Raw genomic sequence first — 22,469 nt, 5'->3', positions numbered from 1 at the left:
CAATTTTGTTGGCAGAAAATGTGGTTTTATTACAGGTGCCCAGTATAAAATCTCAACCAAGTTACACACACCCAGAGGAAAATGATTTGTCAAACTGGTAGATTTTCCATAAATGTCCAACATTCAGTAAATATTTATCAAGTGCCTACTATGTGCGAGGCTTTGAGCTGGACACTGGGAATACAGCAGTGAGCCAGAGATCTTCCACCCAAAAGGAGCCCCCAGATCAGGAAGGAGGATGGAAAAGTAACCAGGCAGTTACAATGCAGAGGGAGAAGTGTTTCTCCAGGGCTAAGTCCAGGAGTCATTCATTCACTCATTCAACGGATTGTTTATTCAACATATTTACTGAGCATCTACAATGGTCCAGGGCATTGTGCTAGGAACAGAGAAAACAGTGGGGGAAAGACAGTCTCTGCCCTCGTGTTGCTTTCAGTCTAGTGGGGAAGAAAGACAGGTGAGCAGGTAATTACAGCGTGCTAATGCTATGAGAGGGGAGCCTCTAAGAGGGCACCAGACCCAAATTTGGAGTGGTGAGGCAAGGATTTAAGGAGAGATGGGAAGGATCAGAAGGTGGGGAAGAATGTTCCAGACCGAGGGGGCAGGACTGTGCATAGTCATAGGGGCAAGAGAGGCCATGGGCAAAGTCATTTGAAATGGCTGGAGCAAAACTCTGGGGGAGTACAGTTACAAGGCAGTGGGGAAGGAGAGCATTGGCAAGAGATAACTGCTGACCAGATCCTGACAAATCTGGTAACCCAGATTAAGGAGTCTGGGCTTTTTCTGATGCTAATGGGTAAAGAGATTTAAGCAAGGGGATGAAGCGGTCAGATGTTCACTTTACAAGGTCACTGGCTGCCACGTGGGAGGAGGATTGCAGGCTGAGACACCAGAGGCAGGAGGCCAACTGGGAGGCTGCTGGTGTTCTCTTGCCAAGTGCTGGCAAGGTCCTAGGAGTTGAACAGCCAATGAGAGAAGTGGGCTGATCAGAGAGCTACTTGAAAGGCACAATCAACAGAAGGTGGAGAACACTGGAAAGGACTCCAGACCCATGCTGATTTCTGAGTTCACCAACTAAGAAGACAGCAGAGCACAAGAAGTTTGGAAGTGGGGTTGGATAATTAATTCCCTCCGTGTATGTCGAACTTGAGGGGCCTGTGGGAGAGGCATATGGCGATGTCCTGGGGCAACTTGGTCTGGAACTGGGGAGAGAGAGTTCAGCTGGAGCCTGCAATTGGCAGTCATCAGAAAAAAGGGGTACTGAGCCTGTGGGCATTGGTGAGGTCACTCATGAGTGTTAGGAGCGAGATGAGGACCCTGAGAAAGACTACCATTGAAGAGATGTTTCCAAGAGATGCAAGCTCACAAATGAGACCGATACAGGCTAGAAAGGCAGGAGGAGGACCAGGAGATGGTGTCCCAGAAACCAAGGAGGAGTTAACATTGATTGTATGTGCTTTCATCTTTTGCTATAGATGTGGATGGTTTACAGAGAATTTGTAAGAGGAAAGCATGCACGTAAAACATTTCATCCTTTAGCCTTTTTCTTTCTTTCTCTCTCTCTGTAATTTAGGAAAAGAGTCCTCTCTTCGGATAGTGGAATACCAGAGGTCCATAAGGCCACAGGTAAAGAATCACTGGCCTAAAATAAGGAGGTACTATGAGAAACTGGAAGTCTCCATGGAGTCTAGGAAGAGAGAACCTGGGAGGGTGCTCATGTCCCCACCGGTCCAGCATCTCAGTCCAAGGAACGCTCCTGGGCCTTTTGCACAGTTCATGGCGCTCTCCCTGCATGCCTGTTAGCTGCATTTCCCAGGGTCTGCTTAGAATTCAGCATCTTGTGAGTCTGCTTGGGAAAGTGTCAAGTCCTCAGGCTCCAGCAGATGAACTTGAAGGAACTGATGAGGTTCAGGGGCCTACAAAGCTGACTTGGGCCTCGGGACCCCACTAGGGTACTTGTTTGACAGAACAGCAGCCCACTCGCCGGGCATCTCATTAGCTGCAGCACATCGCACTGGAGCTGCTGCCTCCCAGCATCTCAGGGACAGGAGTCAGGCAGGGAGGGGCATGACACTGTTTGCCTGGAACTCTACACAAGGGAAGAAGCAATAATGAAAATTATGGTGGAGGGTATTAAGTCCCCTGAACTCTCATCTTGAATCTGCCATTTAATCTCCCCTTTCTTTCCTTTTCCCTATGATTCTTCCCAGGGGAACCTTTTTCCTGTAGCTCCGCCAATACATGTATTGCAAAATGACAGCTCCGTGTGTAACTTCTGTCCTTTGGTCCAGAAGGTGACTTCTGTCCTGTGTTGATTGTTTGGTGCAGCGGGAAGCCCAGGAGGAACCCTGGGTGAGAACTTGGATCACTGTGGTCAGTCTTGCCAAGGTCACAGAGAGGCTCTGGGGGTTTGGGGGTTGTGTAGGTGGGGAGGAGTCGCAAGAACGAAAAGTCCTCCCCCGCCCTTGACCAACGCACAAGACGTGACGTGTGACTTGTGCAAAAGAGTGCTCAGCTGTAACTGCCACCCACAGCCTCTCAACATGTGAGGTGGATGGGGTGCGTGGGAATAAGACATGTGCTTGGTGGGGGCTGTGCTGGGGATGGGAGACTGGGAGGCTCTGCACAGTCAAACGCCAAGATTTAAGATCATTTAGAGCCACACAAACAGGGGAGGGAAAAGGGGGACAAGTGCCAGGAACTGAGTAGTTTCTCACAGGTAGGAGCCTTGGAAGCCAGTGGTCCTCCGCCTGGAGCCTCCCTCAGCAGAAGTTCAAGGCCTGACTCCTCTCCATCCTCAGGGCTGAGTCAGGATCACTGCCCCTTCTTATAAGATTCAGGAAGTGCTTATCTTACAGAGCTTCATAACAGGACCACTGGCTTTCGGGACCTGGATACCTACTGAAGTTCAACCATTCTTGACTGTTTTAAAATAAGCTGTGTGAACCCTCTTCCGCTTGCCAAAAAGAAGTAACGGTTTTTTCACGATGATGGTTTTCCGTATTTGCAGGGATATCAATGTCATCATAGTCAGCTTCAGGCTCAATATAACTTGGGACAGCAACTGTCTTCTTATTTCTAACTTTTTTTACCGATGAGTAGGCAGCTGGTGGCTGACTTGGGGTTTCCTGTGGGGCTAGAATATACACAAAAAGTATTAGATGCAAAGCTATTGTATGTTTGTATATTTTTGACCAAGTGGTTCTGCATCATTTTCATGGGTTTTGGTGATCCTCCCACTTCTTGGTGGACCAGATCCCCATTTTACAGAGGAAACTGAGACCTGGCCATGATACAGTCTCAGGCCCACCCAAGTGAGTCAGTGGCAAATATGGGTCAGATGTCTTAACTCCCATGTCCTTCTGTCTGAGACTGCACTGCAGTGAGAACCATGAAACAGAAGCGTAGACAAGAAACTGATCAGAGCTAGTAGCCAAATGAGTGGTGTTGTATCTACAGATCCTAATTCTCATAAGGAAGTGATACAAACCATAGTTCCTTTTGGGATAATCCCTCACAATGACGTATACTGCTTTCCAGAACTATCCATAATTGCTCATGTCTGTCATCTCTTTGCTAAGGAGGAGGCAGTGGTGTTTTCAAAAAGTGGGATTAGTGGGGGATGGGTGCCTAGCAAATGGGCTAACGTGTTAGGAAAATGACAATGAAACAGCTCAGCTCCACCTTTGATGGAGACTGGAACTGCCTCACCACACTCTCACCCGTTCCTAAGAGATCCTGAAAAATGATCACTATTTCATTTCCTGCAAAGTTCTGCAGTTAGACAGATCCAAGTTCATGTTCTTCCATCAGTCACTAGCTGTGTGACTATGGCTAAGTCACTTGTCTTCTCTGTGCTTCAGGGTCCTCATCTACCAGAGGAGCATAATTATGTACCAGCCTCATAGAGTTGTTGAGAGGATTAGATGAGATAACACCTAGAAGGTGCCCACCATGGGGCCTGACACACAGAGCCTGCTCAAGAAGTGTTAGCTAATATTGTTTTTCACTCACTGAATCAAAACATTTTTGTTTATTATCTGTGAAGCTCCAGGCACTGTTCTTAGTGGTGGGTAAAGAGTGGTAAACAGGACAAGAAAGGCATCTGTTTTCTAGAATTTGTATTCAAGTTTATATTACATTTTAGTTGATAATGACCAAATGAACTAAATAAGACCACTTAGGGTAATTGCCATGAGCTTCATAAAGAAAATTAGCAGGATCTCTTTAGATAGGATGATCAGGAGTGGCCTCTCTGAGGTAGTGACATTTGAGTTGAAACCTGAAGGGTGAGGTAAAGTCAGCTCTGTGTAGAGCTTAAGGAAGAACATTCCAGCCAGGGGAACCAGGCAGAATTCTTCTGATAGGAAGTGGGAGAGACCTAGTGACCCCCCCCCCCCACATTCCTTTTTACTCATGCTCCAAGCTGGAATTTGAATATGAATTTCCACATTGAATATTGGGAGCATTGGTACTTAATCATCTGTTTAAACCAGGTTGCTGCCACCTGCAAATTCCAGTGTTATGGACTGAATGTGTCCCCACAAAAATCATATGGTGAAGCCCTAACCACCAGTGTGGCTGTATTTGGAGGTGGGGCCTCTAAGGAAGTAATGGAGGTTAAGGAAGGTCATAAGACTGTGGCCCTGATCCAATAGGATTGGTGCCCTTTTAAGAAGAGACACCAGAGAGCGCTCTCCCCTCCGTGTGAGAACATAGTGAGAAGGCTGCTATCTTCAAGCCATAAGGAGTCCTCATCAGAAACCAAATCGGCTGGCACCTTCATCTTGGACTTCTAGCCTCCAGAACTGTGAGAAAGTTACTGCTGTTTAAGCCATATTTTCTGTGTTACTGTTTTATGGGCAGCCCGAGCTGACTAAGACACCTAGATAAAGTTGTTATCTTATCCTGAATGAGACTCTTTATCAGCAAAATACTCACGAGCATCTTTTGGAGAAAGCTTACCCCGGGGTGGCAGAGGGGGTAATTGAACTGAGAATTGATCGGTAACATTCCTGGAGAGAGAGGAAGAAGAGGAGTCAGTGTTTGGTTTTGATCACGCCTGCTGATTTAAAGGAAAACGTTGGGGAAAGTGGACAGAATTGAACATTTAAACCTTGGTTCCTAAAAATTGGAAGCATTTCCTTCCCTTTCTAGGCCTTGCATCCCATTTGTAACTGGTACCCTGAAGAAACCATTTTCTTGAGCACAGGGAACAGCTGTATTAGAGGGAAGGGAGGTGAAGCACTGTAACTGGGAGCACAGAGCTCATCTTCCGGTGTCCCCTGAGCTGGCTTAGGAGGGGGAGATAAGCACCAGGTGTATTTTGACCTACAAAACAGATACACTTCTACTGCTAAATATATGTATATACACCATGTGATGGCAGTACTGGGTATACATCCTGCCAATCATGGAAAGACATGTTACTAGAATGTTCCTAGCAGCACAGTTTGTAACAGCCCCAAATTGGGCACGACCCAAATGCCCATCAGCAATAGAATGGATACATTCATCGTGGTTCACTGCCACAGCGGAAGACTCTATGGCAACAAGAATGAACAATCTACAACTACACATAATGAATCTCACAAAACACGCTGAACAGAAGAAGCTAAACACCAGATGGTACATACTGTATAATTCCAGGTATATAAAGCATAAAACCAAGGGAAAACTAGTCTGTTCTATTTCAGATAGTGGTTATCCTTGGGGTGTAATGGCTGAAAGGGGATGTCTGGGGTTGAGGTGCTGGTGATTTTTTTTCTTGATCTGGGTGCCAGCCACCGGGTCTGTTCAGTTTGTGGAAGTTCACTGAGTTGTCCTCTTACCATGTGCATTTTTCTGTATTCGTATTATAGTTCAGTAAGAAGTTTTAACAAAGAGATAGACTCCCAGCAAAACTGCTTACCTACAGCCCCAGCCCCCTCCATGTAGGTCACCATGTAGGTTAAAGTAGGTCATGTGGGCGCTCTGGTCTATGTGACTCCCCCGCCCAGTAAAACCCTGGAAACCAAGGCTTGAGTGAACTTCTCTGGTTGGCAATGCTTCTCATGTGCTGTCACACATCAGTGTTGGGAGAATTAGGTGCTGTCCGTGTGATTCCCTTGGGAGAGGACAGCTGGAAGCTTGCACCTGCTCTCTCCTGGACTCCGCCACATGCGCCTTTCCCCTTTGCTGAGTTTAATGGGTATCCTTTTGCTGAAATAACCTATAACCCTTTCTGGGTCCTGTGAATCCTCCTAGCAAATAATCAAGCCTGAAAGTCGTCTTGGGGATCCCCGACACAGATAACAATCATAAAGCCTCGAGATATCACAAAATACAAAAGCAAAGAGTTTGTCATATTTTTGTTCTGCACAGTAGCTTTTAGAGGACTATACTTGCAATCCATCAAAAGAGAAGAAGGGTAAATCTAACCCTGAGTGGTGGGCCCAGAACCTAGGGCCGGACCTGTGACCTCTGTCCAACTAGATGAGACGAGGGAGGACTTGGAGAGCAGAGAGAGCCATATGGTGCCCTATGTCCCCAAAGCCCTGCAGCCTTTCCCTTTAGAGTGGGAAGAGTTGGCAGAGATGACATCGCACTGCAGTTTAGGTCATATTAGCAACAGTAGCGTAGGTGCAAGAATGGAAGTGAGCAGTTGGTTCTCAGAGTTAAAAAAAAGCGGAAGGATTCCCTCCCCCTCCCCCGACTTACTCGTACATCTCTTCTTCTCTCTGCTTCTGTTTCAAGGGCTTGACAATTTCCCATTTCTTGCCTAGGGAAGCAAATAAGCGTATTCGTTTAGGAAGAATTAGCAAAAGTTTTGATTTGAGAGTTTAGAAGAGATGAGAGAACCGGCGAATTCGGGACTTTGGGAAGAAGAGCCGTCCAGAGGAAGCAGACTCAGGGACACAGAACTGGTGAGTGGGAGAGGCGGAACTTCCCCCAGGCAGTCTGACCGCAGGGCCTGGACGCTAATCCAGGGCTGGCTGTGCGTGTTTCCTCATTGCCTGGTACTCAGCCTGCCCAGCATGTAGTTGGCACTCAGAAATATTGGTCGAATGACTAGCCAAAAGTGTGGTTGGGAGGAAATGAGATACAGGCTGGGAAAAGCAGTTTGTAAACTGAGATGTGCTGGATGTGTAAGTTATTACTCATTATAACCTGCTTGTTAATAGAAGTGGGTCAAGATAGAAGAGAACAGGTAAAGTTTTTGTTCAGGCTCGTACTTCTGTCCATATCTAGAAATGAAATATTTTAAAATGGCAAATGGTTAGAGGACTCTAAGGGCCAGAACTCACTTTCTGTATTTAAAAAAAACCCCAAAACCAAAAACCAATTGCTGTCAAAGCATGGAGGGGAAAGAACATTGAACGGGGAGCCTAGAGGACCCAAGTTCTGGTTCCAACTCTGCCACCAATTCCAATAAGACCTCAACCAAGAATTTGCCTGAACCTCAATTTTCTTATTTCTGAAAAGGGATTGAGAAGAATGACAAAAAGTTTTCACTTCTTGAGCAGCCCTGACCTTTCAGCACTGGTTCAGTAGAATTCTGAAGCTGTATCCAGAGGCAACGAGGGGACAATGCCTTGATCTTGGAGAGATGCCTGCCCAGGTTGCCCCAGGGGAAGGTGGCTGTACCTCTCAGTGTATTCACCCTTTCCAGGTGTGCTCCAGGTTCTGGTCATTGTGTAAAGGGATAGGATCTCAAGAAAATACACCGTTGAATTGAGGATTTCATGTTTTTGGAAATTAGTAGTAAATTTGAAACCCACTAGTAGATAATCTAAAATTACGTTAATCCTACAGAAATTTATGCTTATTTATGTCTGAGGATGCTAAGACTGTCTGGCCAAGACAGATATACCAGAAAATTCAGAGTATGATCTTAGAGCAGGCAATCGGGGTGGTCAAACGTGGTGATCATAGAAGGAGTCCATTTTTCATGCCTCAAGACATTAAAAAAAATAACTTTGTTGGAGAATGATTGATGTAAAAGAAGCTGTACATATTTCATATGTACAACATGTATGCAACTTTACACATTTGGCGTGAAGACAGTTTTTGACATTCTGTGGACTCTTGTCCCAGAGGTGAGGTGCTGTGACCAGCAGCACTACAGCACAGTGCACCCTGAAACAGAAGCTGCTTCCCCCCAAACTCTTGGGGCTGGAGAGTTCCTGGAGATTAGGTAACCTCCCTCCCTTCGCTATGCAGACGGGGAAATTGAGGCCCAAATGCACAAATTAGTGGCAGAGCTAGGACTCAAATCCAAAATGCATGATGTTCAATCCAGAGTCCAACCTGGACAGGCCCAGAACTAATCTCTTTGCCCTAAAGGAGCCCTAATACACTGATAACCACCCTGCCCCTCCCTTCCCTCCACCTGCCCCGGCAAGGTGGTCATTACCTTTTCTAAACAGACTCCTACAGACACAGAACATGATGATGCCCAGGCCCACGGAGACAACGACGATGGCCACAGCCAGGATGATCCAGAAATTGTTCCTCCACCAATCCATCGCCATGGGATCCTGAAAAGAATGGGGAAAGAGGAAGGCGCATGAGTGAAAGGCTTGCTGGGGCGGTGGGGGCCATATCTACCATGGTGTGCAGCTACATCGGCTTAGGGATCAGACAGGCACTGGTTCACAGTCAAACCCTGCCGATTAGCAGCTGGGAGACCTCAGGAAAGTGACTTAACCTTCTGTAAGCCTCAGTGTTCTCATCTGCAACATGGGCATGATACTGTCTATGCTTCACAGGGGATTTACAAAGATTAGAGGTAAGACTTGTTAGTTCCTCTAGACACGGTAGACATAATCACGCCTCTTTCTTATACTGTCAAACATGCAACAGGAGGAGGAAGTGCCATTTAAAGCAATAACTGATTGCAGTTGATTTTATATCAAAGGGGCAACATAGACTGAATTCATAACAGGGGAGATAGAATTTTGAGAGGTTCTTTTTTTTTTTTTTTTTTTGAGGTAGGGGTTAGGAAAATACCTTGATGGGTCTCTTTGAGTGAGGTGTGGTCAGAGGGGAGAAGGTGAAGATGCAAAAGCAAACTGAGTTAGTCTGCACAAGAGAAGGGAGAGGAATTTGGGTGTAGAAGGCTGGCTGACCAGAGAGGAGGAGAGTCTGGGGAGAGGGTAACAGCAGAGGGAGAGGTCAAGAAGAGGGTAGATCTTAAATGTTCTCCCCATAAGAAAGAAGTGGTAGTTTTGTGATGGAGATGTTAGGTACCACTTTGGGGGTAATCATTCTACAACATGCAAGTGTATCAAATCAACACATAGTACACCTTTAACTTACACAAGTATCTCAGTAATGTCAATTGTATTTCAATAAGGCTGAGGGAAGAAAGAGAGAGGGGAAAAAAAAAAGAGAGCACATAAAGTTGGAGCATCATTAGATAGTCCCTGTAGTGGAAAATGACCAATGCATTTGTGGGAAAATTATGTCTAATATTCAGTCTTCAGCTGTTGCCTGTGTAATGCTGTGTTCTAATCTGTTCCCATCAAATTCCACTAAAATTGCACAACCAAAGCTTTTATGAAAAGAGGAGGAGCCACCAGAGAGATATTCAGGGAGATCTTGGCGGGGGGGGGGGGGGCGGCGGCGGCTGGGCTCCCGTTATCTGTGGAATGGGCACTTTGCTAGTTCACTTGGATATTAAAGTAAAAATGATCCTTGAAGTCTGGGAGATAACTTGACATATCCTGGTTATATGAGAATTATATGAGTTTCACCATTTAGCCCATGGAAACTCACTCACTCGTGATCATAGCGTACCATTTCTGATTCATGCTTCTATCAATATTAACGCCATCAGCAGGGACCGAGGCAGGAGGCTGAGATACAGGGGCCAAAGAAGGATGCTGCTGAAGCCATTATTACTACAAAGACCTCTGACTTGGCTTACGACTTAAACATGTGTTTGTATTACTGGCATAGTGTCTTCATTTATTAAGCTGTTATGTTATGATTTGGAGTTTCAGTTCCAAGCTTCATTTCTTCTGTGAAGGTTTGGCTTGGTGAGTAGAATGTTCTTTGGATATTCATAAAGTTAGATGTGGCAAAACCAATCATACGTCACTAGTATTCTTCCATGCACGTAACCCTGCTACTTAATTTTTTGCTTAATGCTCTGTTTTTGTCATTTATTGATGTTGGTAGTTGTCTGAGGATTTACTCTTGAGGGAGTGAAGTGTCAGCTACTGGGGGTGTCTCACCCCCAAGGCATGCGTTTGGCAGAAGTTTTGTTGTAGATCACATTTTCAGGGTGCACAAAAGAAAGCGAGAGAGGCAGAAGAACAAATAGAAAAAGGGTAACCATGGAGAATGGAAACTTGGCTCTCAGTCGAGGCCTGTGAAATCTGGTTTTGCAGGGCCCCATGAGGTCACAGGGCACTGGACTTAAGAAGATGCCATATATAAGGGCAGCCTCTTTGTTCAACAAACTAAATTGGAATTTCACCTTATTTAGCTCTGGGGAACCAGATAGTTGGATGTATAGATAGATAAATGGCTGGCTGGCTGGCTGGATACATACAAATATAGATGCATAGATACATGGAATGATGGAAAGATGGATGGATAGAGAGATAGAGTTTTCTCCCCTTCATTTTCTCATTCTCTTTTCTGTTATATACACTTTGTTTTTCTTTTCTCTTATTTAAATGTCTTCTGGTTCTTAGTCTAATTCCCCCCCCCCCCCATTTTTTTAAATCTCTTTGTCTTTTTCTTTTATTTTTGAAGAATTTCTCCAAAAAGAAACATAAACATACTCTTTAGAGCTGTACAAATAAATAACAGGACACAGAGTTAAAAGCTGTTGCATTTGAAGAGTGTGACTGGGTGGAAGGACAGAAGTGGGAAGACAGGCAGTTATAACTTTCCACCACAAACCCTCTGAACTACTTGATTTTTTCTTTTGCATTTACTTTGATAAAATTGAAGAAGAGCCAATAAACCATATAGTGTAGATTTCCCATTGTCCAGATTTCAAGTTCAAAGACATGTTATTCTCATCAGATTCTCAGGGAGAAAGGGGAAGTAGGATGATGTCAGAAAATGAAACTCTGGGTCACTTTTCAGAACTCAGTAAGGTGGTAAGTATTTTGCAGCTTTGTTCTCACACATCGGGTGCTTTGATTTGCCGTCAGATGTTTTGCGTGTGTTCAGTGTGCCAAGCAGTCTCTGCAAGTGCTTTCTCACCACTCACCTCGTTTCATCCTCACCACCACACCCTCTTCCAGACAGGGGGCTGATTCTGAGGTCAAATGACCCACCCCAGGTCACCCGGGTAGGAGGGAGGGCAGAATGCTTTCTGTGTCACATGGCCTTCCTCTGTGGATGTTAGTCGTGATGCCCCCAAGTCATCAAGGAAAGACCAAACAGGGTTCAGGATATCTTACTCTAAAAGGAGTGTTGCTGTGGTGTTGACATGGTTGTATGAGGGGTCCAGGGATTCCCCAGAATGAATGATCAGGGCCCACTGTCAGGAATGCAGGATGTCAAGTTCCCCACATTCTTAGACCAGAGAAATAGCACTCTTCCCCATGGACTGCTGAGTGCTGCATTTTCAACAGAACAAAGAAGAGCTTGTCTTTCGGGGAGAATGCAGCTGAAGAGGGTAGGACCAGGGCCCATATTCCATTCCCAGTTGGATGTTCTCTGGTCTACCAGGCTAGTTTAATGGCCAGGGTGCCCCCAAAGAGGGGAGAGGCGCCCTGGGGAGAGGTGGCTGAGAGGACAGCCGGTGGGGAGCATGTCACGGCTGCATGATCAGGTTCAGGCCCTGGAAAGGTAGGAAACTGAGTCCCACCTGTTAGCAGGCCTGCAGTAGATAAGATTGTGGGGTGCAGGCCTCCCAAGAGCTACTGAAGCATGGGGCAAAGAGGTGTTTGCGTGACAGGATGCTGCAGTCAGCCCAAAGATGCAGCTGATCCTCTCCAGGGACCACAAGGGACCTCTCAAGGGCCAGGGGTTGAATCTCTACCCAATACCACAAGCTTGGTGGGCAGGAATGGCCCACTGATGGGAGACCTCCTGTGGGAAACTGTCTCCCTGTCTTTCCTCCTCAATCCCATATCAGGGAAGTCGCCCTCTCTCTACTCCCTCCCCTGGGCAAAGCGGGGAGCTTTGAATCAAAGACAGCAGTGTTAAAATAAGCATGACAAAATTTTTACAACTGAAATGAGTCTACTTAGTAATCAAAAGTAACTTAAAATTTGAGAATTGGACTGAAATGTCATTGGGGGAGCCCAGGCAGCAGCATTTCTTACAAAAAAACTGTATTCGTCTGCAGCAGCCGCTCTCACAAAATCACAAATTCCCAAAGAGGCAGTGGCTTAAAAACACACAGAAGTGTTATCTCACAGTTCTGGAGGTCAGAGGGCCAATATGATGCCAGCAGGCTAAAATCAAAGTGTGGGCAGGGCTGGGTCCCTTCTGGAGGCTCCTCTGGAGAAGCCGTCTCCTGACTCCTCAGTTTCTGGAGGTCACTCATGTTCCGTGGCTCGTGGCCCCTTCCTCCACCTTCAAAGCCAGCAGTGCCGCGTGTCTCTGGCCACTCTTCCCTAGTCACGTCCGACCTCCTCTCCCACTTACAAGGACCCTGGTACTGACATCTGGCCTACCTGGATAATCCAGGGTCAGCTCCCCGTCTCCAGGGCAGCTGATTCCCAATCTCAGTTCCACCTGCGACCTTAGTTCCCATGTAATCTGACATATTCATGGGTTCCAGAGGTTAGGATGTGGACATCTTGTGGGGGGAATGGGGCCACCACACAATTTACCACATGCTCTTACCTCCGGAAGATGAGGCGCTAGTTAGAGTGGTTCCATGGGTTTATACATTTTAAAATTTTCACTCGTTTGCCTTCTATTAATGTCTCAGAAGGAACGGGGGAAAAAGTCAGTGATGATTCCACTGTCTTGACCGATGCTGTCCACCTGGTGAAGAAGCAGCGGGGACCTGCCACAAGTCTGGGGACAGACACAGGTCTCTATTTCTGGGAGGTGACTGCCACACAGGAGGGGAAATCATTGTTTTTCACGAGTCTGAGGACACAGGAAGGTTCTCAAGGCAGGACTTGGACTCAGAGATAAGGCCTCATGAGCCAGAGTGGACCAGCCCACAGTCCAGTACAGACCAGAAGAGGGTAGGATCCAGTGTGGGCCCAGAGCTGGTCTAGCCCTGAATTGTAGGTCAGCAGGTCCCAGGGCATGGGAGGGTGTGGGGCTGAGTCCACAGATACAGGTGAGGGGTCCTGGCTGCCAGGAGGAGGTCAGGGAGCTGCAGGGCCTGACCCCAGTTTGATGTCAACTGGGAGAGCATTGGGTGGACACCATGAATGGAAGGAGGAAGAGGAAGAGGAACCAGGGGAGAAGGCTTTAGTTATTAGTTATCAAGTACCTGGGATGTGTCAGGCCCTGGGGCAAGAGCTTGAGGAATATTGTAAGTTCCCAACCCTGCCTGGGTCCTGGCCATTGGGGTTTGTTTGTTTGTTTTAATAAAGTGCTCCAAGTGATTTCAATGGGCCAATGCTGAGAAAGAGTGATATACATGTAATCACTTAATCCTTATTATAAGCTGGTGTTGGGGATGTTATTAGTGCCCCCACTGCACTGACAAAGAGGTAGGACCCAGAGAGATTAAACAATTTGCTAAGGGCAGCACAGCGAGCAATCGACTACTCTAAGATTGCAGGGCAGCCCAGTCTGGCACCAAAGTTTGTGGTCTTTTTACTCTGCCAGGCTGAAACCAAGCTGGTAGATGTTTCTTTTCATAACAGAACTGAAAGCAGAACCCTTGGTCAAGATCTTCCAATACTGGCAAGACCTCAGCCTTTAGCTGTGACTTGTTCCAAAATAACAAGAACCTCAATAAGAAAATGCACCTTAGAAAAGCAACACACATCCTGTGCTGCTTTACCACGAGTTACAGGCCGCATCTCATTCAGTCCTCACAGCCGCTCTATGAGGCAGGTCATAATTATAATCCCATTTTATAGATAAGAAAATAGAGGCCTAGAAGAGCTCAATCAACTTGCCCAAGGTTGCAGGGCGAGGAAGTGGGAAAATCAGAAGCCAAACTGAGGCCTTTCTAACTCTAAGGCCCTAAACTGTGACCACCAAGCTAGGGTTTTGGGAAATGTATCAAAATGCAGATACCAGGGTCCTAGGTCCCTACTCCACTCCTAATTCTGATTTGTACGACTGGTGTGGGCCTCAGGAATCAGCATGGCTAACAAGCTCTCTGGGTGATCCCTAGGCCTCGGGGAGGAACACCGCCTCTGGCCAGCCTGCAGACCCCCAGCTGGGGCAGCTGAGGAAGCTGGAGGCTTGTGCCCCACAACAGTCCTAGGCAGGAGCAGCAGCAGCGGGTAGAGTGAAGGTGCTAAAAATGACTCTTTGAACCCAGATGCCTCTCCTGTTTGCTTGTCACACACTGCCTGGAATTTCACCATCAAATCACTTATCTTCAGAACAAAGTCCCACGCTCCCTCCTCTCCCCACTTCCCCTCCATTTAATCTCATTTGCCTGGGTGTGCTGGACACTGAGGAAGAGAAACTGGGTGTGAATGACTTTGTTGGAGCTTCAGGATTTCCTCCTTAGGATGTTAACAGGAGCAGGGACATGCTAGAATCTTCCAGATTCCTTAGAGGATAGTCATAGCTACATACAATGTAGGAATGACGCCCCTGCAGGACCAGGAAGACCCTGTAATCTAGGCGTCATGCTCCCCCTGCTTGTTGTCTCCTCCTGGCCTCACGGATGCTCCCTGCTCAGGAGCTCACCATCCTATACTTTCTCTCCCTCTTTCTCCTCAATCATCCTGCCCTTAGGACGGACTCTGTATCTCACTCTGTCCTCCATCATAGCTTCAGAGGAGCTCTGGTTAGCTTGACAAAAGTCCAGAAGGCAAGGGAAGCATGAATTTCAAGAAGGGAGGAAAATGAGGTAGAGAAAATATTGTTTAAAATACAGTATCAGAGATGTCAGTGTGTTTATCAACTGTGACGGCGCCAGGAAAGAGGACCAGAATGAAGCACTGGGATAGAAGAGAGAGCAGGAACTACCTTCGCCTTCACGGGCCCAGAGACAAGAATGAGATTTTACAAGAGAATAAGAAGGGAAAGAGGGTGTGCTGTTCAGTGGAAGCAGCCTGGGGCGTTGGGGCAGGAAGCCAAGAGCTCACACCCAAAAGCTACTCTCTCTCTCTGAAATATGTTATGATCAATATATGGAATGCATTTTCCCTCCAACTGAGCCTGCCTACTCTTCCTGTGACATTTGTTCTGCTGGTTCATTTGCTCCTTGTCTGTCTCTCACACTGACCTATAAGCTCTAGGAGAGCAAGGGCCTTATCGCCCTCTTTACCCCTGTTTCCAGGGCCTGGAACATCACCTGGAACACAGTAGGGGATCCATCCAGTATCTGCAAACATATGAATGAATGACTGATGCCCTGGCCACTTTCCTCTGCCATTGGCAGACTTCCCCTCTGCTGATGCAAAGCAGTAGGCAGTTTGGACCCAGAGTCTGAAATTCAAGCACCGGGCGTTCTAATTCTAAAGCCACCTCACCTGGACACACGACCTTGGGTGGGCTCCCTGCTCTCCCCGCCACCTTCGGGGAGGCCGTCAAGCCACTGGCTGGGAAGCAGAGGTCAGGCAGGCGTTGTGGGCTGGCGTTCTGGGCTGGATTGGCAGCTTCTCTCTTGTTTCTGCTCATTCCTGCAGTGCCCTAAGGCACTCTGGTCAACAAGCCTGTTTCAATTCTGAGTGATGTCAGGGTTGGAGAGCTGCTAAAAGCAACCACCCTCCAGCCCTGACTCTCACTTCCCCAAAAAGCACTTCCGGGGAGTCAGTGACAGAAATCATAGTCACTGTCCATCACCGGGAAACCCGGAGACTGTGGGTTTATTCAGAAATTGGTTTGTTTGTTTTTTTTTAACCAAGATCCTCAGGGTAAGATACTCAGTTTGCAGGTTGACAGCTACACATATATTCTCATAAATAAAACATGTTTCACAAAATGTCTTTACATGTGATACACTCCAACCAACATTTTCACACCTATTCTAGCCCATTTCACAAGAAAAAGTCCTGAGTTTATTTCAAAACCCACTAATGGTTAGACCCTGTATATTGACAACTTGAATTCTTCTTGTGAAAAATAAATGATCTGAAATAGTCCCAAAAGGTGTGGGTAGGATGCATTTGGTGTGGGGGGGGGGGTGCATTGCTTAAAGTTTCAGAAAGTAGGAGTTGGAAGAGTCTTCAGAAAATTTCTGTGGGAAGAGGCAGAAGACTTGCAGACAACTCAGCAGGAAGATGGGGAGGTCTGACTATGAATCCAGCTCCTTGCTCTCTGCCAGTAAGGGCTTTGTGGCCCCAGACACAAATCCCCTCTACCTGAGGTCTGCACTGCTACTCCACTGAGGACTGGCTAGTTGGCTGGTCGGAGCTGAGATATGCTGTCCTTAGTATAGACTTAGTATAGAAAGAAGAACATAAAAGATCTCATTAACAAGTATTTATATTGATGACATGTGGAAATGGTCATATTTTGGATATAATGGGATAAGTAAAAGGTATTACTAAACTTAATTTCATCTTTTTTTTCCCTTCTATTTTAATTTTGGCCCCCAGCTGAAATTCCTGCCGGCAACCCCCTACCCCCCGCCACAGCTCACACAAAGATTCTTAGGATTGCCATCTGGGCATGTTGGACTTACTGATGTCAGCTCAAAAAATTGTAAAACTGTGTAAAAACAGAATGGAATTCAACAGAAGAATGGATAAGTGGTCTGGTATTGTCATACAACGAAATGCTACCCAGAAATTTTTAAAAAATGAGTTCCTGATACACACAACAATATAGATGAATCCTGACAACGTTAAGTGAAGGAAGCCAATTGTAAAAGCGTATGGGGGAGGGTATCGCTCAGTGGTAGGGTTCATGCTTAGCGTGCACGAGGTCCTCTGTTAACCAGTACCTCTGCTAAAAAATAAGTAAATAAATAAACCCACCCCCACCCGAAAAATCCTGAACAAATAAAAGAGTATACCCTGTATGAGTCTCTACATGAAGTTCAAGAACAGAATGAACTACTGCGATAGAAACCAGAATAGTGGTTTCAATGGGGGCAGAAAGGGCCTGACTGCAAAGGGGCCCAAGGGAACTTTCAGGAATGACGGAGATGTCTGCATCTTGTCAGGCAATTGTCAAACGTATGGAACTGTACATTTAAGATCTAGGCACTTTAGTTAGAATTATAGCTCATTAAAAGAGTAAAAATAAAAGCTAGAATGAGCTGCCTTTCCAGCACTTAGCAGGTGGGGCAGGGAATGAAGTCTCCTGGTAGGAAATGGGGACTGTTAAACTCCGGGTATTGGTGTGTGGGGGGATTTGGAATTATGCTGGGGAAGGGGATGAGAAGAAACGGGAGGAGGGGAGGAAGGGGAGCCAGCAGGAGAAGCAGCTCCTGGAAGGTGCTCAGGCGTGGAGCAGCCAGAGGGTCAAGAACAGGGCTGTAGCGTGTCAGTTTCCAGAGGTTCACGTTGCTGCGTGAGAAACCTCTCCTGAGGCCCCGTCTGATCTTTCGTAAATTTTACTGCATCTGCCAGTGTGTTGTGAGCAGTTTTGTTTTGTTAGGGTGATGTGGGGAAGCAAGGAAGCTGAGTTTCACCCCGGGGTCAGTGGCTTACCTATAGGGGCTTGGAGCGAGGGCTACCCACAGGAAAGAGGGGGTCTCCTGGGTAACCCATGGAAGTCTTCAGAAAGGCTTTGGACTTCGCAGGATGTGGAATGAGGGTTTGAGCTGCTCTCTACCTAGATCTCAAGGGTCCGGGAGACCATAGATAATCCTGAGGCTACACTTGCAAGTCAGCATAAGCAGTGCTTGCCTGAATTCAGCTCTAGTTCCCAGACTGTCACTGCCCACGCTCCATGAGGACAAGTTCCTGCCTGACCTCCTGACCCCCTTGCGGATGTCAGCACCAGGAATGGCCGTGTAGAGAGTTGATGGCAACTTAAAAACCCGACTGCGCCTGAGGAGGGGCAGGGCAGTGTAGTAAAAGGAGTCCGGCCTCTCTTCTCCTTCTCTCTGTCCTCGCATTTCTGGGGAAGTCTGACTATGAGTCTCAGAACTACATCTTGTCAGGCAACTGTCAAATGTATGGAACTGTACATTTAAGACCTAGGCAGAGGAAGCAGAAGGTGAGCCAAACAGCTCCTTTTTGGCAGTGCAGAGCCAGGCTGATTGCACGTGCTTCCTTCAGTGTGACAGCTCATCACACCAGCCCTCAGAATAATCCTGTTGTCTGATTTATTTCATTTTGGGGCTTGACTCTGTTCGTACAAGCTGACTCATTACAGTTTCTTGCTCCCCTGGCCACAGTTAGAAATTACCTCTATTTGCTAGCAAAAATGAAACATATCATAAAATCTTACCGTAGCAGAACAGATCCTCCCATAGGGCCAGTGGTTGTATACATCAATTACAAAAATTTGGGGGGGGGGGGGAAATAGAAATACATTTATAAAATGATCACATCTTTTGATTCCATAATACCATTTTTAGAAACCTAGCCTAAGAAGTGATCTGAAGGAAGTCAGAATCTAACAGGGTAACCATGTGCACCACCTCTGTAGAGAGAAACAGGGAGCTTCGCAGCAGTCCAACAGGGGGTGCTTGGGGAGAAAATGACACGCTGGCCACTTGTTGGGATAGGATGCTGCAATCAAGGGATCGTTAGGAAGAACACATTATGAGTTATCGGGAAACCACATAAGATGAAAAAAGCAGAGTACTGACTTGTGTCTATACTGTAGCCACATCTCCCAGCATTACCTGAGAATGTGGCTGGAAATGTCAGGGAGGAAATACAGAAGAATGATTTTGATTATTTAGTGTAAGAGTAGGATTCTTTCTTTCCCTCCCATCCAGCCTTGCTGTCAGCCATAAACACATTTTCAAAAATTTAGGTATCACATTTTATAAGAGCTTCTGCTTCCTGCTCCCAAACAGGTCATTTTTCCAGTTCCTCTGGGATGTTCGGGGTGATGTGTTAGTGGAAACTTCCAGAGCTACAGATCATTCACACTTCCTAGTAAGTTTATCCCAGGATTTCTACACCCTAGAAGCCCTTCCTTGGGTCTAAGCAGATTGCCTCTTGCTGCTGATTTCTTTTTCTTATTTGTTTGGCTTTAAGAATGTGGAGAGAAACTTGAACCTGTCACCCAGGGGCTCTCTGGCAGGAATGCTAGTGTCACATTTAGTGGGTGGAGTGGATCAGGGATGCTTGTGCCCTGATGGCAGCGATGAAGCCTGTATTTCTATGTCTAAAGTGTCCTTACATCAAAATAAAACATGGATCACTTTCCAAAACCTGAGGGAGAAAAGACTGGAAGGCAAGAGAGCAAACTCTTTACTGTGGTTGTTGGGAGGTGCTGGGCTTTGGGGTCATTGTTTCCCCTATTGCTCTAATTTTCAGAAAGAAAAAAAAAAAGATGCTCTAAAAAAATGAAAAGAAGCTCCCAGCTCAGCAATCCCCACTTCCCATGCTCCCTCAGAGGCCATATGTGTAATGGGGTCACGAAAGGGAGTGGCTTTTGGGTCAAGTGATTCGTGAGAAGGTGGAAGTATAAAGAACAGCCAAACGCAGGTCTCCTCCTGACCCCAACCCAACACACCTGACCTGAGGCCTCTGGAAGGCAGAATGCCATATAGATACATCCCCGAATGCCAGAGACACAGTGATAGACACCAGGGCTGGTGGCATTCATCCAAGGGCTTCAAGATGGAGCCCAAAGCTCATACAGTCAATGCCTCCAGCCCCTCCTCCAGCACAGACCAGTCAGGGTCCTCTCACAGGTCAGTTACCCAAACTCGCCATCAGAATCCAGACGGATAACAACCCCCTCACAGACACACGTCTCTCTCCCAATCATTATGTCATTTCAACCTGAGAGGTAGCCTCTTCATGGCCCCACAGTACCCACGAGGAGATGGAGGCCCAGGGAGGTGAAGTAATGCCAAGGTCACCTAGCCAGTCACCAGCAGGGCAGATTCTTCAAGGCCCGTGTTTCTCCAGCCCCACTCAGCGGTCCTACCCAGGGCCTAGGCTACAACTCCCCACGGTTCCGGGCCGAGCCCAGGCGGTCACTCGCACTGACACATACCCAGGTGCTTACCTGAGCTGCAAGGGTGTCCAGATGTGAGCGGCTGAGGGGGCAGCAGGGCCCTGAGTGCCATGGCTTGGGTGCAGCTGGGAAGAGGCGGTTCCTCGCCCACAGGCCTTCCGATCACCCCAAGCCTGAGTGCCAGCCTGACCACACTTCCCCTTTCTGCTCAGCCCACCCGGGAGAGGCCCAGGCGCTGTCACCAGGCAACCAATCCCTCTTCCAAGAAAGCTGACTCCCAAGGCTTCCCAGGAGGCAGAATCTTCTCGCTGCCCCTGCGCTCCAGCGAGGCCCACCAGCGGTCCTGCCTGGGGTGGAGGGGTCAGGCCCCAGGGTGGAGACTTGGCAGTGTGTTGGGGTTTGGGGGGTCCCCACAAACGAGCCTGCCCTGAGCATCCAGAAAAACGAAAAGGAGCCCAACTCCCACCCAGACCCAGAGCTGGACCCAGAGCTGGACCCAGAGCCAGACCTGGGCGAGAAACCAGCTCATGTGTGCACACAGTGTCCCACAAGGAAAACAGCTCTCGCCAACCCCGGGGAGCCCTGGGACTGCTGACCCAGCTTCCGCCCAGGGAGGTGAGGGGGGCCTCCTGTTTTGGGGGGTGTGTGACAGGCCGCATCAAGAAAGGGGTCCAGCTGATTGTTGGACTGAGTAGAGTCTCCACACAACACTATGGCCCCTGAAATGGGGGCCGGGGTGGGGAAACCAATCAACCATTTTGTGGAATCAACTATGCTAACTGAAATGAGCGGTCATGTCAGTAAAAATAGCCAAACTGGTGTGTGTTGTGTCTGCCCGGGGTGAATAAGTTATGATTATTCTCAGCGATAATGATGCTATTCTGGGAGGTCTGGTAAATGTTGAACAGTCAGCTCTTGGAAAACAAACAGATTCCTGATTTGTCGTGTTTGCGAATTTCCACGAGGTAACTATTCCCACTGTGGCCTACTTCAAACTACCAGCAGGACATCACTGGACTTGGCATTGGGAGGGGACACACACAATTTGCAGCTCACTTCAGAACTGATAAATCCCATTAGTGAGCACCTGCTGGGGACCAGGGCCCGAAACTGGTGTTTTCCATTCCTTATCTCACCTCGTCTTCCCTTACCTGGAATAGTATCATCTCCATTTTACAGGTGAGAACATTGAGGGTCTGGGAGGTTACATCATGAATCAGCTCTGCACAGCCTGGGAGGGACCTTGAACCCAGGTCTGTCCATTTGCAAAGTCTAGGTTCTTTCTTATTAGGGTCGATCCAAAGTTTAGCTACTCAAAAACCTCTCTACAAGCACATTTTAAATGATCTTTTGAGAAACAAACAATTGCTTCTGTGGGTAGAGCTCATCTTCTGCGACCAAAATGGGAACTCCTTGGTTTGTGTTTCATGGATTCATACAATAAAGGAACTGGCTAAGCCTCTGGGACGGTTGTGTTTAGCTGTGACGCAGCAAACTCAAAAGACCTGCAGCAAATCCAAGCAGGAGTGTCAGGAAATCAGAATGAAGGGCTCAGTCTGCCAACAACTTCCCATGTGAACCTCTCCCCTCCCTGAGCCTCAGTTTCCTCATCTGTAAAATGAAAGAGGTTGATAAACATTAAGGAGGTCCAGGGGTTGGGCTCTATGTGTCTCTTCTGTTATTGTCTCCTCCTCCCAGCTGGGACAGGACACCTCCTCAACTTCTGTCCCCCGCTCTGGCACCCAGCTCGGTCCATCCAGGGCACAATAGAAAATGCCTGATAGATGTGTGTAGACTGAAAAAAGAAGCCATGTCGTCTGTAGGGAGAAGAAGCAAGTTACATACTCCAAAGGAGGCAACTTCATTCTAGCAAACTTGAGAGCCTACTTTGCCAGGCCCTGTGCTGGGCGGCGTGAGGCCCAGGCCCAGAGAGAGGCATCAGACCGTGCCCTCAGGGAAGCCTCTCCAAGTGGCGGAGGAAGGTGGAAACATGATATAATGCTGGTGAGGTGCAGTGCTTTTTGCTTTGTGCCAGGCCCTATGCTCACAAGTCTCTGCTTGGAGCTGAGCAAGTTGTCCCTGGCAGAACTCATGTTCTCTGGGACAGAAGGGCACATGAGTAATTAGTATTGAAAGCAATGAATGCTGGTGCCATGGGAACACAAAATGGGAGGGCTGAGAGGGCATTTGAGCTGGGCCTTGAAGATTGTGTAGGAGCTCACCAAGTGGAGAGAATGTGGATGGATCATCTCCAGAGTGTTTGGAGAGTAGCAGATGGTTGTGTGGCTGGTGGGGACTGAATGTGTTGGCAGACGGAGGCTGAG

At 47.4% G+C, this 22,469-nt stretch overlaps 1 protein-coding gene across 3 annotated transcripts; it reads right to left on the bottom strand.

Moving 5' to 3' along the window:
• Window positions 1-3: 3 nt before the first annotated feature.
• Window positions 4-15,882, bottom strand: SCIMP (SLP adaptor and CSK interacting membrane protein). Of its 3 annotated transcripts, XM_031467864.2 has the most exons (6): window positions 15,582-15,801; window positions 8,396-8,519; window positions 6,700-6,760; window positions 4,942-5,015; window positions 2,903-3,136; window positions 4-2,089 (listed from the first exon to the last, which is right to left on the bottom strand). In XM_031467864.2, exons 2-5 carry the CDS (start codon window positions 8,511-8,513, stop codon window positions 2,928-2,930), a joined length of 462 nt encoding a protein of 153 aa, XP_031323724.1. In that variant the 5' UTR covers window positions 8,514-8,519; window positions 15,582-15,801; the 3' UTR covers window positions 4-2,089; window positions 2,903-2,927. The 3 variants fall into 3 exon arrangements, with proteins under 3 accessions (XP_031323724.1, XP_031323725.1, XP_031323722.1); XM_031467865.2 differs by having other exon boundaries at window positions 4-3,136; window positions 4,966-5,015; window positions 15,582-15,882; XM_031467862.2 differs by having other exon boundaries at window positions 4-3,136; window positions 15,582-15,800.
• Between the last annotated feature and the right edge of the window lie 6,587 nt (window positions 15,883-22,469).

The sequence above is a fragment of the Camelus dromedarius genome, chromosome 16, assembly GCF_036321535.1.
Source record: "Camelus dromedarius isolate mCamDro1 chromosome 16, mCamDro1.pat, whole genome shotgun sequence".
Classification (NCBI taxonomy): Eukaryota; Metazoa; Chordata; class Mammalia; order Artiodactyla; family Camelidae; genus Camelus; species Camelus dromedarius.
Note: the sequence above shows the minus strand (reverse complement) of the source record. Positions and strands in the feature narration are given on the sequence as shown.